Genomic DNA, 13692 nt, shown 5'->3' with positions numbered 1-13692 from the left:
ACTTAGTGGCTGATTGAAGGCATTCCCTAGGTTTCTGAAATTCGGAATTTCTTAGTCTGGATTGGGCTTGCTATTTCACGGATGAATTTTTTTGCAAGCCAAACTATCTGCCATGAAACAGCATTACTTCTCTGAATCACTTGGCTGTTTTAACAAAGAAACCTTACTGAAAACTCTGTGTGACATTGGAATAAAAGTCTATTGCAGTAAAACAATACATTTTTAGTAACTTTAATATATGTAATATCCATTTTATAAAGAATACTCAATTCATACCTTGTCTGAATTTTCTAGTTTTTTTTCCTAATCATTAGTGGTTTTCACCTACCTAATTATGTCAAAGTCCAGCATTATTACAGCAACTGAGCAGTGTAGGCTCCCTTGAGACTTAAAAGATGCAACTATAATCATATCTTTGGAGGATTTAGCCATAAAAAATTCTTCCGCCAAATTCATTTCTTTATCACTGCCAGGTCTAAACTTGCGGGTTTTTACCAATACACTATGAGCAACAAATGCTGTACTGCAGTCAGCCTTTAAACTTTACTTTTCACAATTGAAATTTCTTGCATTGGGAGCAAACAAAAAAAAATTTAAAAAGGATAAAAACATGAATAACGTAATTTCAATCACATTTTTTCATGTTTGAAAAAAATGTTTCTTCTTCAGTAGTGTTTCTTGTTAAAGCTTTATGGATTAGGATATCTGAGAAAACCAAAGGCAAAGACTTAGCAACGAAAACCGAGCTAAAAAGGCACCAAATACCTCTACCTCCCCTATGTTCTTTGTCACTAGGTTCTCCCAATTCAGTGAGCAATAGGCCTGCTTTCTTCTTAACCTCTCTTGTTGTCAATGAACTCATCAAAAACTTTCTTGTAATCACCTCCCTTGCTAGTCTTGACTCCAGCTAAGCTTTGTCTTTCCTGACTCCATTCCTGCATTTGCAGATGATGTTGTTGTATTCCTCCCAAATCCCTTCTTCTACGTTTTGTACAATTCCTTTTTGTCTCTGAGTTCAGACTCAGTCTTCATGTCCTGTCGTGCTAACCTGTCACACTTGCTTGATTTTCTGCACACCAGAATGGACCATTCAGGTCTGTCCAGAGAAGGGCAGTGAAGCTGGTGAAGAGTCTGGAACATAGGTTTTATGAGGAGCAGCTGACGGAGCTGGGGTTGTTTAGCTTGGAGGAAAGGAGGCTCAGGGTAGTCTACATCCACCTGAAGAGACATTGTAGCAGCTGGGAGTCAGTCTCTTCTCCCAACAAACAAACCACAGGACAGCAGGAGATGGCCTCAAAGTTGCACTAGTGGCGATTTAGATCAAATATTAGGGTGGTTAGGCATTTGAGCAAGCTGTTCAGGAAAGTGATGGCATCACCATCCCTTGAAGCACTCCAAAAAACATGTGGCTGTGTGTTCAGTCCAGGTGTCAGGATCAGACTGGCCTCCACCAGTTGCTGTGCCTGCCCGGACTCAAGCAGCATCCGATACACCAGCATGGAGCAATGGTCAGAAGACTTTCATTACCTCAGCATCCCAGCAAAGGTTCCCAAGTAGTTTCCTGAGTGAGGTAAAGGGGCAAGTGAAGAAATCCCAGGCACTGTAGAGCAGCAGCCCTTGGCAGAGGACAATGGGCTTGAGTTTATGAGATACCTCATGAGCACCAAGTGTGATGCCTATATGAATAACCTTCTGAGTTGTCACACAAAAAGCGCATGGCTGATTAGGGTAGAGCACATAATACGGAACAAGTTTTGGGAAAATCCAGCCAAAGGCAACATAAGTAACAATATTTATTGCAATGTAGAATAGTGATCTTAACAAAGCGTAAAGGGTTTCATGATAAGCATAATGTGGGTTATTGCTATGCTTCCATCACCTATCCCCTTGTCATTCTTACACATTTAAACCTGCAATGTGGCACTTGCAGACATGGTTTAATTGTGAACATGGCAGTGCTGGGTTAATGGTTGTACTCAATGATCTTAGAGGTCTTTTCCAAGCTAAACAATTCTATGATTCCATGATTCCTGTGCTCTGAGGAGGTTGTCCTTGTCGATCAACCAGTAGCTTGGCCCTCGGGGGCACTTTCCCTTGAGTACCAAGGCCTCTGACTATGCAGTTTCCTGTAGAGGGTCTCATCTGCTTTTTCTTGATCATGAGATCTGGAACAAGAACCTACTACATTTACACCTCTGCTGGTCTGTCCTCTGATGCCTTCTCTTACTGGCTCATTATTTATCCCCAGACAGAGCTCTATGCATACAAGGAACTCCTTTACACACAGTAGAAGGACCGGGTTACCAAGCCTGTTTGCAAGGACACAGTCACCATCCTTGGTCCGATGCATCCCATGCCTGTCCAGTAGCCCCCATTTCTCAAAAAGGATCCCAAGGTCATAGAAGACAAAGCCCTGCCTGTGACAGCAGTTACTCAGCCAGGTGTTGACCTGTTGAATGACTGCAATTCTGCTCAAGGCTTTCCCTCTCACTGGAAGGCCTGAAGAGACACCATCTAGACTTCCTGCCCTTCGCCATCCCCCCAGTGCTCTGTAATCACCCTTGAAATCTTCCAGGTTACCCCTGGGCCTATAAAGAAGAACAAAAAGGGGTTCATTGGCCAGATATTTCTCCTAGATTGATCCCTGTGCAAAATTATCTTGATTGCAGATACTAGGTGTCCTGGACAGCAGGTTGCTTTATAAAGTTTTAGAGTGGTTTGGGTTGGAAGTGTCCTCAAAGACTATCTAGTTCCAATCCCCCTGCCATGTCAGGGACACCTTTCACTGGACCAAGTTACTCAGAGCCTCATCCAACCTGGCCTTGAACACTTCCATGGATGGGGCATCCACAGTTTCTCTGGACAGTCTGATCCAGCTCCTCGCCACCAGCACAGTAAAGAATTTCTTCCTAATACCTAATCTAAACCTACCCTCCTTCAGTTTAAGGCCAATCCCTCATGTGCTATTAATACTTACCCTTGTGAAAAGTCCCTCTCCAGCTTTCCTGTAAGACCCTTTAGGTACTGGAAGCTGCTGTAACCTCTCCCCAGAGCATTTTGTTCTCCAGGCTGAACACCCTCATGTTCAGATGCCACAGGAGCATGCATGCAATTATTTGAAAAAATAAGTCTGGATTAATTGAATTTTGTTTTAAAATGGTGTATTGCAAAATAATTACAAAAATATATAACTAGTAGTCTAATGGAGATGATATAGTCTGGAGTCAGTTGTGTGTGGTCAGTAAATTATGTGGTAGTTATTCAGAAAAGATGAGCAAATTGTATTGTCTGTCAAAAATGTAGTGGAGGGCAGCCTAAAATACTTGTGAATCCATGCCAGTACCAAATACTTTCATCTAAAAGAAAACAGTATTTACATAGTATTTGCAATTACATACAGTGACACTTATTGTAAAATTAAAACATTAGATGTAAACTAAAAAGTTTATTTCACAGATTTTTTTTAATCATCTTTTTCTCCCCCCTGATGTGTGTAAGAATAAACTTATCATTTCCATTCAGGTCAGGCTCAGTTGCATTCCAGTTTAATCACCAGTCAGAAATAAAATTTATATCTCAACTGCAATGATAAGGAAAACAAATATCTTTCCATAGCAGAATTAATCGGCATTGTAGATGAATTAGATATTAGATACTAAATGTTAGAGAAATCATTAGTTCTTCTGAACGAACCATAAAGTACATAAGAAAGAGAATGCAGAAAAATGGGACAGTATATAAAAATTAATTGAAACATAAAACAAGCAATGATAAAAATTAAGTTAGTTGCGTTTCTTTTTCTCTCATTTTACAGGATAATCCTAAAGGAAAACCCATATATACTTCTATACAAGTGAGTCTGTTTGTTCTATTAATTAGCAATACATGTTCATTTCATTGTCAACTGTGAAAAGTAAATAGTATGCAAATACCTTTAAATCAGTATGTCCTCAGTGTCCTATGCTTTATGGGATCCTTATTTATAGATTTCATGAATGTGTCAAACTGCTAAATCATCATGGCATATGTAATTTATTATACATTCAAGGGCAGAACTTTATTGTTTTGCTGTAAGTATTTCGAAAACTCTTCCACTTTTCATTATATTGTCCACTCTCCCTCTCAAATATTGGGAACAGAGTTTGAAGTTACACATCACTGACAGCAGAGAAAAGATAAAGCATCTCCTAGGAATTTAATTTTATTTATGAAAAACATAGACCACAAAAGTCCTTTTAGGATGGAGGCTGTCATCCAAGTATGCCACACCTCCTTTTAATCAGTGCAGCTTGCACGTCCCACCTCTATGCAAAAGTCTCCAAGAGCAAGAGTATTGCAGTAAATTCTGGTAACACTAATTATTGCAATCTTCTACTTATTTTACAGTTTGGCTGGAAAGTTATGCTTTGTCTGAAAAGTCATAATGCAAAGACTGAGGCAGGTGCACAGACACCTTCCTCAAATCACTCAGTGCTAGCAGTACTGACATGAGATGGTTCAAGACCTTTTTCTACCTCTCTAAGTGCTGTGGGAAATTATCAATGAAACAAATTGTATCATAAGAAATCATAGGTTATACTTTTACAGTGTAAAAGATGAAATGCTTCTAAATGTAAAAAGTTTAGCAAGTGTCAGGTTATTTTTGAGATACACATTTGGGTAAATATATAAATAATAATGATGATTTTTTTTTCCTCTGGAACAGCAACCTACTTCAATAAACAATGCTTTCATAGCCTCTTAAAAGTTTCACTGGTAAATGGCACATGTATATTTTCGACACCTAGGCATGGAACAAAGAGAACAATTCAGTTTTCTGTTTTCTTTAGGAAGGGGTAAATAGTCACACATTTCCAAGATCTAACACAAGAAAGAAGTATCTCTTGAAAATGAGAGCAGCTGGCAGTGCCTGCCTTGTGAACCCAGCCTGGGGGGAATGGAGTGCACCTGTTGAGTTTGGTAAGAACAAATCTATGCCCTGGGCTACTCTTCCCCCAGCGATGTCCTGTCTACCTCACACATTGCCATGCACATATGGACACACAGATGTACAAAGGATTGGCAAACTTTTTGGTTCACACCAGGCTACAGAGAAGAGCAGGAAGAGACTTTATAGATTTCTTAACATTTTAACACTGGAAATAACATTAAAAAGTTATACATTTGCAGCTGTAGTGAGCTCCTGCTTACTGCAAGGGGGGTACAAATAGGATCAATGTTATTCCTTCCCTTCAGACATTTCTGCTGAAGTGATAAATTACAGAGTTCATTTCATACCAAGCAAAACCTTTCAGACTGACATTCACCACAGTCAGTCAGCACAGTAGACGTTTGGCACAACATGAAGTTCAAAAAGTTCAAGGCACTGCACCTGGGTTCAGGGCAACCACTGGTATCAGTATGGGCTGGGGGATGAAAGAATTGACAGTAGCTTTGCTGAGAAGGACTTAGGGGTGCTGGTAGATGGCAGGTTGGACATGACCCCACAAGGTGTACTTGCAGCCCAGAAAGCCAAACCTGTCCTGGGCTGCATCAAAAGCAGGGTGGCCAGCAGGGCAAGAGAGGGGATTCTGCCTCTCTACTCTGCTCTGGTGAGACCCCACCTGCAGTGCTGCATCCAGCTCTGGGGTCCTCAGCATGGCAAGAACATGGATTTGTTGGAGTGAGTCCACATGAGGGTCACAAGAAGGATCAGAGGGCTGGAACACCTCTTGAAGTCTAAGAGAGTTTGGGTTGCTCAACCTGGAAAAGAGAAGGCTCCAGAGACACCCTCTTGCAGTCCTCCAGTACTAAAGGGACTACAAGAGACCTGAAGAGAGACTTTGTGCAAGGTCATGTCGTGATTGTTCAAGAGGGAATGGCTTTAAAATTACAGAGTGTAGACTTAGATTAGATTTTAGGAAGAAATTCTTCACCATGAGGGTCATAAGGCACTGGCACAGGTTGTCTAGAGAGACTGTGGATGCTGCATCCCTGAAAGTGTTCAAAGCCAGGTTGGGGCTCAAGCTGGTCTAGTGGAAGCTGTCCCTGCCTATGGCAGAGTGGCTGGAATCAGATGATCTTTAAAGGTCACTTCCAACCCAAGTCATTCTGTGTACTGGAATTCTATGATCTATTCCTCGTATAAAAGCAACAACAACAATAACAACAACTATTATTATTCATAATAACAATAACAATAACAATAATAATAATAAATGTTTCTCCTTCAGGAAATGAAGAAATTATATATTCTTCAGTATGGATTTTACTTGTGGTAGCAGTTGTGACACCCTTAATTGCAATCATCACAGTTTTGTTCTGCAAAAGGTAAACTTAATTTATGCATTTATTTTATTTTCTGTGGGTGTGTGTAACACCTGTAGTGCTTAAACAAATAAGGTGTAGGTGTCTCTGTAGGATACATAAAATAAACCACATGTGAAACAGAAACAGAAAGGATGTTCTATGATATGATGCACTTTGCATAGAAATATACAGTAATTCAGAAAAGATACTGCTCTCTCAACTTGTTAAAATTTTTCCCCCACTTTTCACTGTTTGTAATGACATAGGACAAATTCCTTTTTCTTTCAGTGAAGGAATTTTACTACTAGTAAATCTTGAATCAAAAATGAATCTATTACCATCCAAATTATTAATGTTTTCCTGATATGTGTTCATTCTGTGTTGAGATTATGTATATTTTTCAGTTCACTTCTAAGACTGAAGAGGAAGATAAGAGCTGCTTCAAGGGTGCAATGGTTTTGTCACATTACAGTTATTCGATTTTAATTTTGTATTCAATACCCTTTGATTTCCAGGACTGGCTGTTGGAAGGCAGCATTTCCACAGATCCCAGGACCAAAACCTGCTTTTTTGACACTGGGTGATACAAACCTAGAGGTATGTTCTCTTTCTATTTTTATATCAAATGTGTGAAATACGTACAAAGCTCTACTGGATGAATTTTTAAATGATAAGGTACTTATTACAAAGGATCACTCTTCTTTTTGCCATATCCTGAAGAATTACAAAGTAAAATCAGCAGGCAAGTTTGTTAAGGGAAGTCAAACGTAGTGCTCTTCCGGAATCACGAGGTTTCTCCCATTCCAGTCTCACAGGTGCACAGGTTGATGGTCCCATTGGTAGACTCAGGCAGCAGGAAGGGCTGTTCACTTTCCCAACACGAGGCACAGACATGAACAATGACACAACAGAGCACAGTGAGGCAGCCGGACACAAAACCAGCACAGCTGCCTCTACCAGCACCACAGCAACACCATCAGCAATCTCATAATTAGAGTCCCAGACATCACAGCCCTCTTGCCACTCTCCAGCTGAGCAGGGCTGAATTTGCCAGTGAGACGAGTACATCTCCTTGCTCTCTTAATTTACAACCACCATAGAGTTCCTCACATCTGATCCTGGCATCTGAGCCCTGTGTCCCCCCCACCAGGTCCCACCCTCCAAGCTGCCACCTTGAATCCCTCCAGGTGCACACCTCTCCTTCTTACCCACTAGCAAGTCATACACACAGGATAGAAAAAAAGGTGATGCAGAAAACAGTTCAAAATAGGGTTTTGTAAGGAAACAGGACAGACTGTGGTGGTGACACACGGCAAAAACAGGTGAAATACTTTCAGAATTGTGCATAAGTAGATGCTAACCTAACATTATGTATAAGACTGATGGAAGTTTTTATTTTCCTTTCAGCTGATGGAGAACAAAATTCAGTCAATAACATCTGAAAACGAAGAGATAGTATTAGTTGCTGACATTGTGAGATAACCAAGAAAAATGGAGGGGCCTGAAAGTGCATTTCTTAGACAACTCTATATTCCTGTGGAAAGTCTGGAATAATACATTGGCTTTCTCCACTTTCTTCTTTTTCTTGTATAGAGCAGTGATGCAACCAAGAGAGAATGATATCTCACATGCAATCTTTCTAAATGCCATTGTATTTGCTTATAGCTTTGGCTAATTTTAACTGTTTGGGTAAGCTGTCCCTATTGGATATCTTCTGTTTTGTAAATAATATGGAAATATTTCATTCAAGAAGTTTTATTTATATTTTGATCTTAAGGAAAAATGATTGGTTTTCTGTCTCATATTAAAAATATTAATAATTAATTTATTGAGATGAATACAATTAAAAAAATTCTGATGCCTGAATTCCATTGTTCTACTGTCAAAAATGGGTCAATTCATGCTAGAAGTTTCTTTGGAGCTCTTCAAGTACACATGGACAACTAGAAAATTGAGATTGGCTCAAATTTTCACACTTGACATTTGAACGTTGATATTTCATTATTAGACTAGTTTTATAATGATACTAGACATTTGATTATTAGACTAGACATTCCCAGGACTATTTTCTTGCACAGAGGCCAATTTACTTGTAAGAGTCCAGACACGCTTTCTTAAACCCCTAAATAAGGTGGACACATGCAAACTACCTTTAGAAATTAGCCCTGGCCTGAGCTAACCTCTGGACTATGTCCAGGAGTTGTTCAGCACATTGCTTGTAAATCCTGGCCAAACTAGCACTGGGAACAGTTGTTCCTGGATGTGTTCCAGTGCTGGGGAGCCTTCCAGAGCTGTACTTTCTCCAGCTTATACAGTAGCTGAACACAAACAGCTCTTGGCACACTTCTGCCTTTGGCACAGCTAATGATTAGCTTTTGGTCAAAGACTCACCTAGGAAGCTTTCTGCAGCAGATCAGAACAACAAAGCAAATATCTTAAAGAGGCTGAATTCATGCTGGACACACTTGTAAACCATCTTTGCATTTTTCCCAGTATGCAGCAGTGGTCAGAGTGGAAATGCTCACAAAACTTGCTGAGAGAGTAATGGGGTTGTAACAGACTGCACTGGTTTATAACCTTGCACAGTAACTTTCCTCTTGGGCAAAATTGCCAGGGGGAGGCACAGTTTGGATCCAGTCCACCAAAACCTAGCCATGAGCCATGAACAACCATTCAGTGGCTTGCTATAAGGAGGGGAATAGTAAAGTATAATAAAGACAGTATCAAGACACTCAAGAGATGGCATTGGGGTCTTTTTAAATAGAACTTAAACAAGCTCCTAATTTGTTTCCTGCTTTCTCCTGGAAAGGGATAACATACTTAGCTGATTCAGGAAAGGTGTTACAGACAGAACCCTGATTAATTAGTCCAGGTTACAGTTCAAAATCATTGAATCGCAGAAAGATTAAGGTTGAAAAAGACCTCCAAGATCATTGAATCCAAACCTTGGCCTTAACATCACCACCTTTTCAACTAAGCCATGCCACTAAGTGCCACATCCAGTCATTTCTTGAACATTTCGAGGGATGGTGAGCCACTTCTCATACGACTTATAAATGGATCAGTTAAAACTAATTCAGCCACTGTTTGGGCAGCCTGAAGGTGCTGGTCAGGTGATACTGTAATACTACCTTCACATCACCTAGAACCTTACCAGACATGCCACCACAACAGAATGCAAATCCCTTCATCAAAATTGATCAGGCACACTGACACATACTTTGAGTCACAATTATGTGTGATATGGAAGGATCTTTACCGTCTATCTAACTTTAGAAAAGTTACTCAAGGTGGCAGTGGTCACTGAGGTGGGTGGTGGTACCCAAGTAGAGCATATTTGATGACTAGACAATTTCAGACCACACTGAACTGTGACTACAGGTGTACTAGATGTGTTTCTTTTAGGCTACATAGCATAAGTAAATTAAGTCCTTTAGTGAGTAGAAGATTTGAAACATGCATGTCCTGTTCCCAAGGTACTGAAAAAGCTGACAAGGACTGAGCCTAAATTAGTATGTGGTTCTAGAAACAAAATTCTGCAGCTCATCCCTGCCCCACATGTGCTCTGACTAAACTGTTAGTCATGTCACTTACCTAGTTTTTTTCACCCAAGGACTTTTGAAATGGAAAATAACATTAACATATCTTTCTAGTGGGAATCACTGGGTAAAGGCAAGCAAGACTGAGCAGTGCAGACTGAAAACAAAGACGTCTAAAATTTGAAAAGTCTGTGAAGTAGGTTGCTATTGGTGGATCTGAGCACATACACTAGCAAAAAAAACCCAAACCTACCCTACAATTTTGGTTCAATGATAGCAGGGTAAGAATAAGGGTAGGAATAAAGTTCTTCCTTTAACAGACTAACTACTAAGCATCCTCCCTCACTCCTAAGAAGCCTAGGGAATTCTTTGCTTTCCTGCTATTGTGCCCATGTTGGGAGTGGAAGGTAGGGGCTAACAGAAATTCAGCTTGCTACAAGCATGCAAGAACAGCAGGAAACAACAAAAAAAAATCCATTACATGCAGATTATGTAACTGCATGTCAGATATCATGTAAACAAATGGGGAAGTGGCTAACACTCAGCATAACCCAGAGCCACTTCTGAAGTTGCTGGAAGTTAAAGCAAACAATACGGATTACACTCTCATATTTATGTAACTGCAAAGATTTTTGTGAATGTGACATTATCTTATTCAGTAAATGCTTGGGATATTTTCTTTTAATTTATGCAGTCAGACAGTTTTGCACCTAATTTATGATGCTGCAGCCTAAGATGAACCAAACAAAAACAACCCACAGCTGGGCAGTGAGAAAGTTCAGAAATTTGGGTCTGGTATTTTCCTTGGCATTTCTTTGCCTGCAAATATGCAAGACAGAAATTTCTTGGCTGTTTGTATATACATGCTAAGGATTTATCTTCCTCAAAGGAGAACCTGGGCTTGTGCAGGGGCCATAACCAACATATACAGGCAGTCACTTTAAACATGGACTAGTCACACAACACTGCTTTTATTTCCAGTACATATTATTTATGAAAATCTGTTTATTTATAGAGGCGGTATTTCTGTGAGCATATTCATATACTGTGATTCCACTGAGTATTCATGTATTTTTTGGGTAATGTGTTTGCATATTGTGACTAATAATGCTTAGTTCATCTGACATAACAGGAAGGAAGAGTCAGTTGCATGATCACTTCATGTGAAGTTGTTAACATCTGCCAATCAGGAAATTTAAGGAAGCTCAAAAGCAGTAAGGGAAATGATAAACTGAGCAGCTTTCTAACTTGCAGCATTTGTTACTTAATACTGTCATGCAGTAAAAAAATAAAGCTAACTGGCAGAGCAAAACACTTACTGATTTCTGCATGTGATTACCAACTACACATTGCTGCTTGCAGACCGAAATCAAACAAGGTAAATGAGGAGAGTTTTTTCAAGAGGAGGTATGTCTCTCTATGTTGTGTGTTGATTTTCTTGTGCCACAGAAGATTTTTTACAAGACGCAAATGTTTGCCAAGGATTAAGTTAGGTACAGTCATACTTGAACATGTACAAAATCTGGATCAGCTTCCTTCGTGTTTGAGGAATTCCAGAGAAAATTTTGAGGATTCTTTAGCCTAATTGATTAAAAGTAGAAATGTGTGTATACAAAATTTCTAAAGATTTCTGCAAGATCCAGGAAAGACTATGAAATGTCTATGATATCTGTTGCACTATTTGATATTTTTTCTGACATCTATTTTTCAATAACTGAAAGAAATGCTATTCTCTTTACACTTTCTATAAATTACTTTAACCAGAAAAATGTGGATTTCTACTTATTGGGGGGGGAAAAAAAAAGTGAATCACAAAATCATGGGATGGTTGAGGCTGGAAGGTAATTCTAGAAATTGTCCTATCCCAACCCTTGCTCAGAGCAGGGTCAGCTACGGCAGGTTGCTCAGGGCTTTTTCCAGTCTCTGCTGGTGCCAGGGATTGTTCCTCCCCACATGCAGGACCCAGCACCTTCCTTTGCTGAATTTAAAGAGATTCTTGTCACCCCATTTCTCCAAATTCTCCAAGTCCCTCTGAGCAAAACAGTTGTATATCACCCACTCCTCCCAGTTTTGTATCATCTACAGAAATCAGAATACTGAACTAAAAACTGAAATAGTTGTATTTAGGCAGTGATTTGATAATAATATTTCATTGCTTGGTATGCATTGTAAGGTTTCTATTCCTATTTCAATGCTTCCAGGAAGGCTTAGCAAGTTTATGATATTCTCCTTAGCTCTGTAATGTATAATTATCAGTTTGTGCTCACATTACACTGCAAGTAAAATACAAAGTTTCATTTCTGGAAGTGTGTCATGGGCAGGAGTAATTTTCCCAGAGACACTCAAGCAAATAAGTCACTGGTCTCAGGGGACATTTTCTGGTACCAACCCACACTTACAGCCTAAGAGCAAAGACAGTAGATTGAGAGGGTAAGAATTGATAGTGCTTAAGTCAGTATTTTGTACATGATTTCTGTAAAAACTACTATAGACTACCTGATTACTTTACTTCTGACACATTGATAAGGTGGATAGATTGGGTTTATAACAAACTGTCCTGGAGAGAGCTAGGGAGTGAGCTAAGAGCTGAGGAGTGTGGAAACCAGGTGCTTGAGTTCCCCTCCTGGGGCCCTCCCCTCTGTAGCAGGGTAGACACACATCTGTGAGGCTGGCCAGGGGAGAAAGAAGAAAGAAGCAAAGCAGAAAAAATCATCCAGTTTGGTCATTTTCATCCTAATAGACTCCATTTTACCTCCTATTTTGATGAAATACGAGGAAATACTGCTTACAGTAGAATATGTACGGTTCTTCTGGTCTGATCCTCCAAATAACACAATCATTTTGAAATAAGTGTTCCTTCTGGCACCTTCAATACTGAGGTGTCTTCAGACCAGAGAGAGCTTTACCACACCTGTCTGCAGAAGACCAGTCTGGGAGAGGGTGGAGGTCCTGGACGCAGAAAATTCCTAATAATACGGTGCTAGAGCTACTTGCTTGGCCACTGTGCAGAAGGTCTGGATTGCCCAGCTAAATGGCTTAGGGCTCACCACAGCTCCTACATCTCTTATCCTGCCTGCAGGCAGAGAAAGAAACAGAGGACCTGGCAATGTGCTGGGGCATTCAGCTGGAATGGTCATTTCTTATGAGGAAAGCGAATGCTTACAGCTCTTTCCACTGCAGGTCCAGTGAAATGTCCAGAGTGTGCCAGCAAACACTTCTCTAAGCAGACAGGGCTGCAGACGATTTTTATGGCTGTGTCCCAGATGGGTGTTTCCATGAGAAAGTGTGAAAAGTACTTGCAATATGGGGCTGCAGTCATGTGTAGGAAACCTGAGGGAGATTTTGAAAGCACAGGAGTAATCAGAAAAGAGAGAGGGAGATGACAAGAAGAATGAAACAAAGGAAATAAAGGAAAGGTGAGCAGACAGTTGCCAGAGAATGGGAAAACAAATGCCTAGAAAAGGAACATAAGATGAGGAAAGGGAGGGGAAAATGTTGAGTGAACAGAACTGAACGGAAGGGCCAAAATGGAGAAAAATATGATTAAGAGGTTGACTAGAAGGGCAACAGGTCTCGAGGTTCTCATGTGCATTACTGGAGAGGTTCTTGAGAGCATGGGAAAGTGGAAATAACTTTTTGAAACTAACTAATTGAGACCAGTATCTCACAGAGGATTTCATGGTCAGTCCTCCATACTGTTTGTACTTGAGATTCTTCAGCATCACTCCCCAAAAGCCCTGGCCACATCCTTACTGCAGTATGATGATATACAAATATGGATGCTGCAAGAGATAAGCAGGTTACAGTGAAGAGTCTGTGTCTATTGCAACCCCAGCATGGTATCCTGGCCCGGCTTGAATCCTGG

General features: G+C 40.2%; 2 protein-coding genes across 4 annotated transcripts in view; both read left to right on the top strand.

The window, feature by feature from the left end:
- LOC116440004 (interleukin-5 receptor subunit alpha-like) overlaps nt 1–11235 on the top strand; it is a 27963-nt gene extending 16728 nt beyond the window's left edge. Inside the window, exons 10-14 of the mRNA XM_032100213.1 lie at nt 3815–3853; nt 4830–4959; nt 6213–6309; nt 6804–6885; nt 7696–11235. Of these exons, the coding sequence (XP_031956104.1) occupies nt 3815–3853; nt 4830–4959; nt 6213–6309; nt 6804–6885; nt 7696–7770 (423 nt within the window). The 3' untranslated portion in view covers nt 7771–11235. The remainder of the gene's footprint in view (nt 1–3814; nt 3854–4829; nt 4960–6212; nt 6310–6803; nt 6886–7695) is intronic.
- Nucleotides 11121–13692, top strand: part of LOC116440002 (granulocyte-macrophage colony-stimulating factor receptor subunit alpha-like) — a 16667-nt gene continuing 14095 nt past the window's right edge. For 2 of the 3 annotated variants that reach the window (XM_032100211.1, XM_032100208.1), the window contains exon 1: nt 11149–11234. The gene's annotated coding sequence lies outside the window, so the exon portion shown is untranslated. Of the gene's footprint in view, nt 11235–13692 lie in introns of all 3 variants that reach the window. The other variant, XM_032100209.1, reaches the window with a different exon arrangement.

Source organism: Corvus moneduloides, chromosome 2, assembly GCF_009650955.1.
Source record: "Corvus moneduloides isolate bCorMon1 chromosome 2, bCorMon1.pri, whole genome shotgun sequence".
Taxonomy (NCBI): Eukaryota; Metazoa; Chordata; class Aves; order Passeriformes; family Corvidae; genus Corvus; species Corvus moneduloides.
The sequence above is the reverse complement of the archived record's forward strand: the minus strand, read 5'-3'. Positions and strand labels throughout refer to the sequence as shown.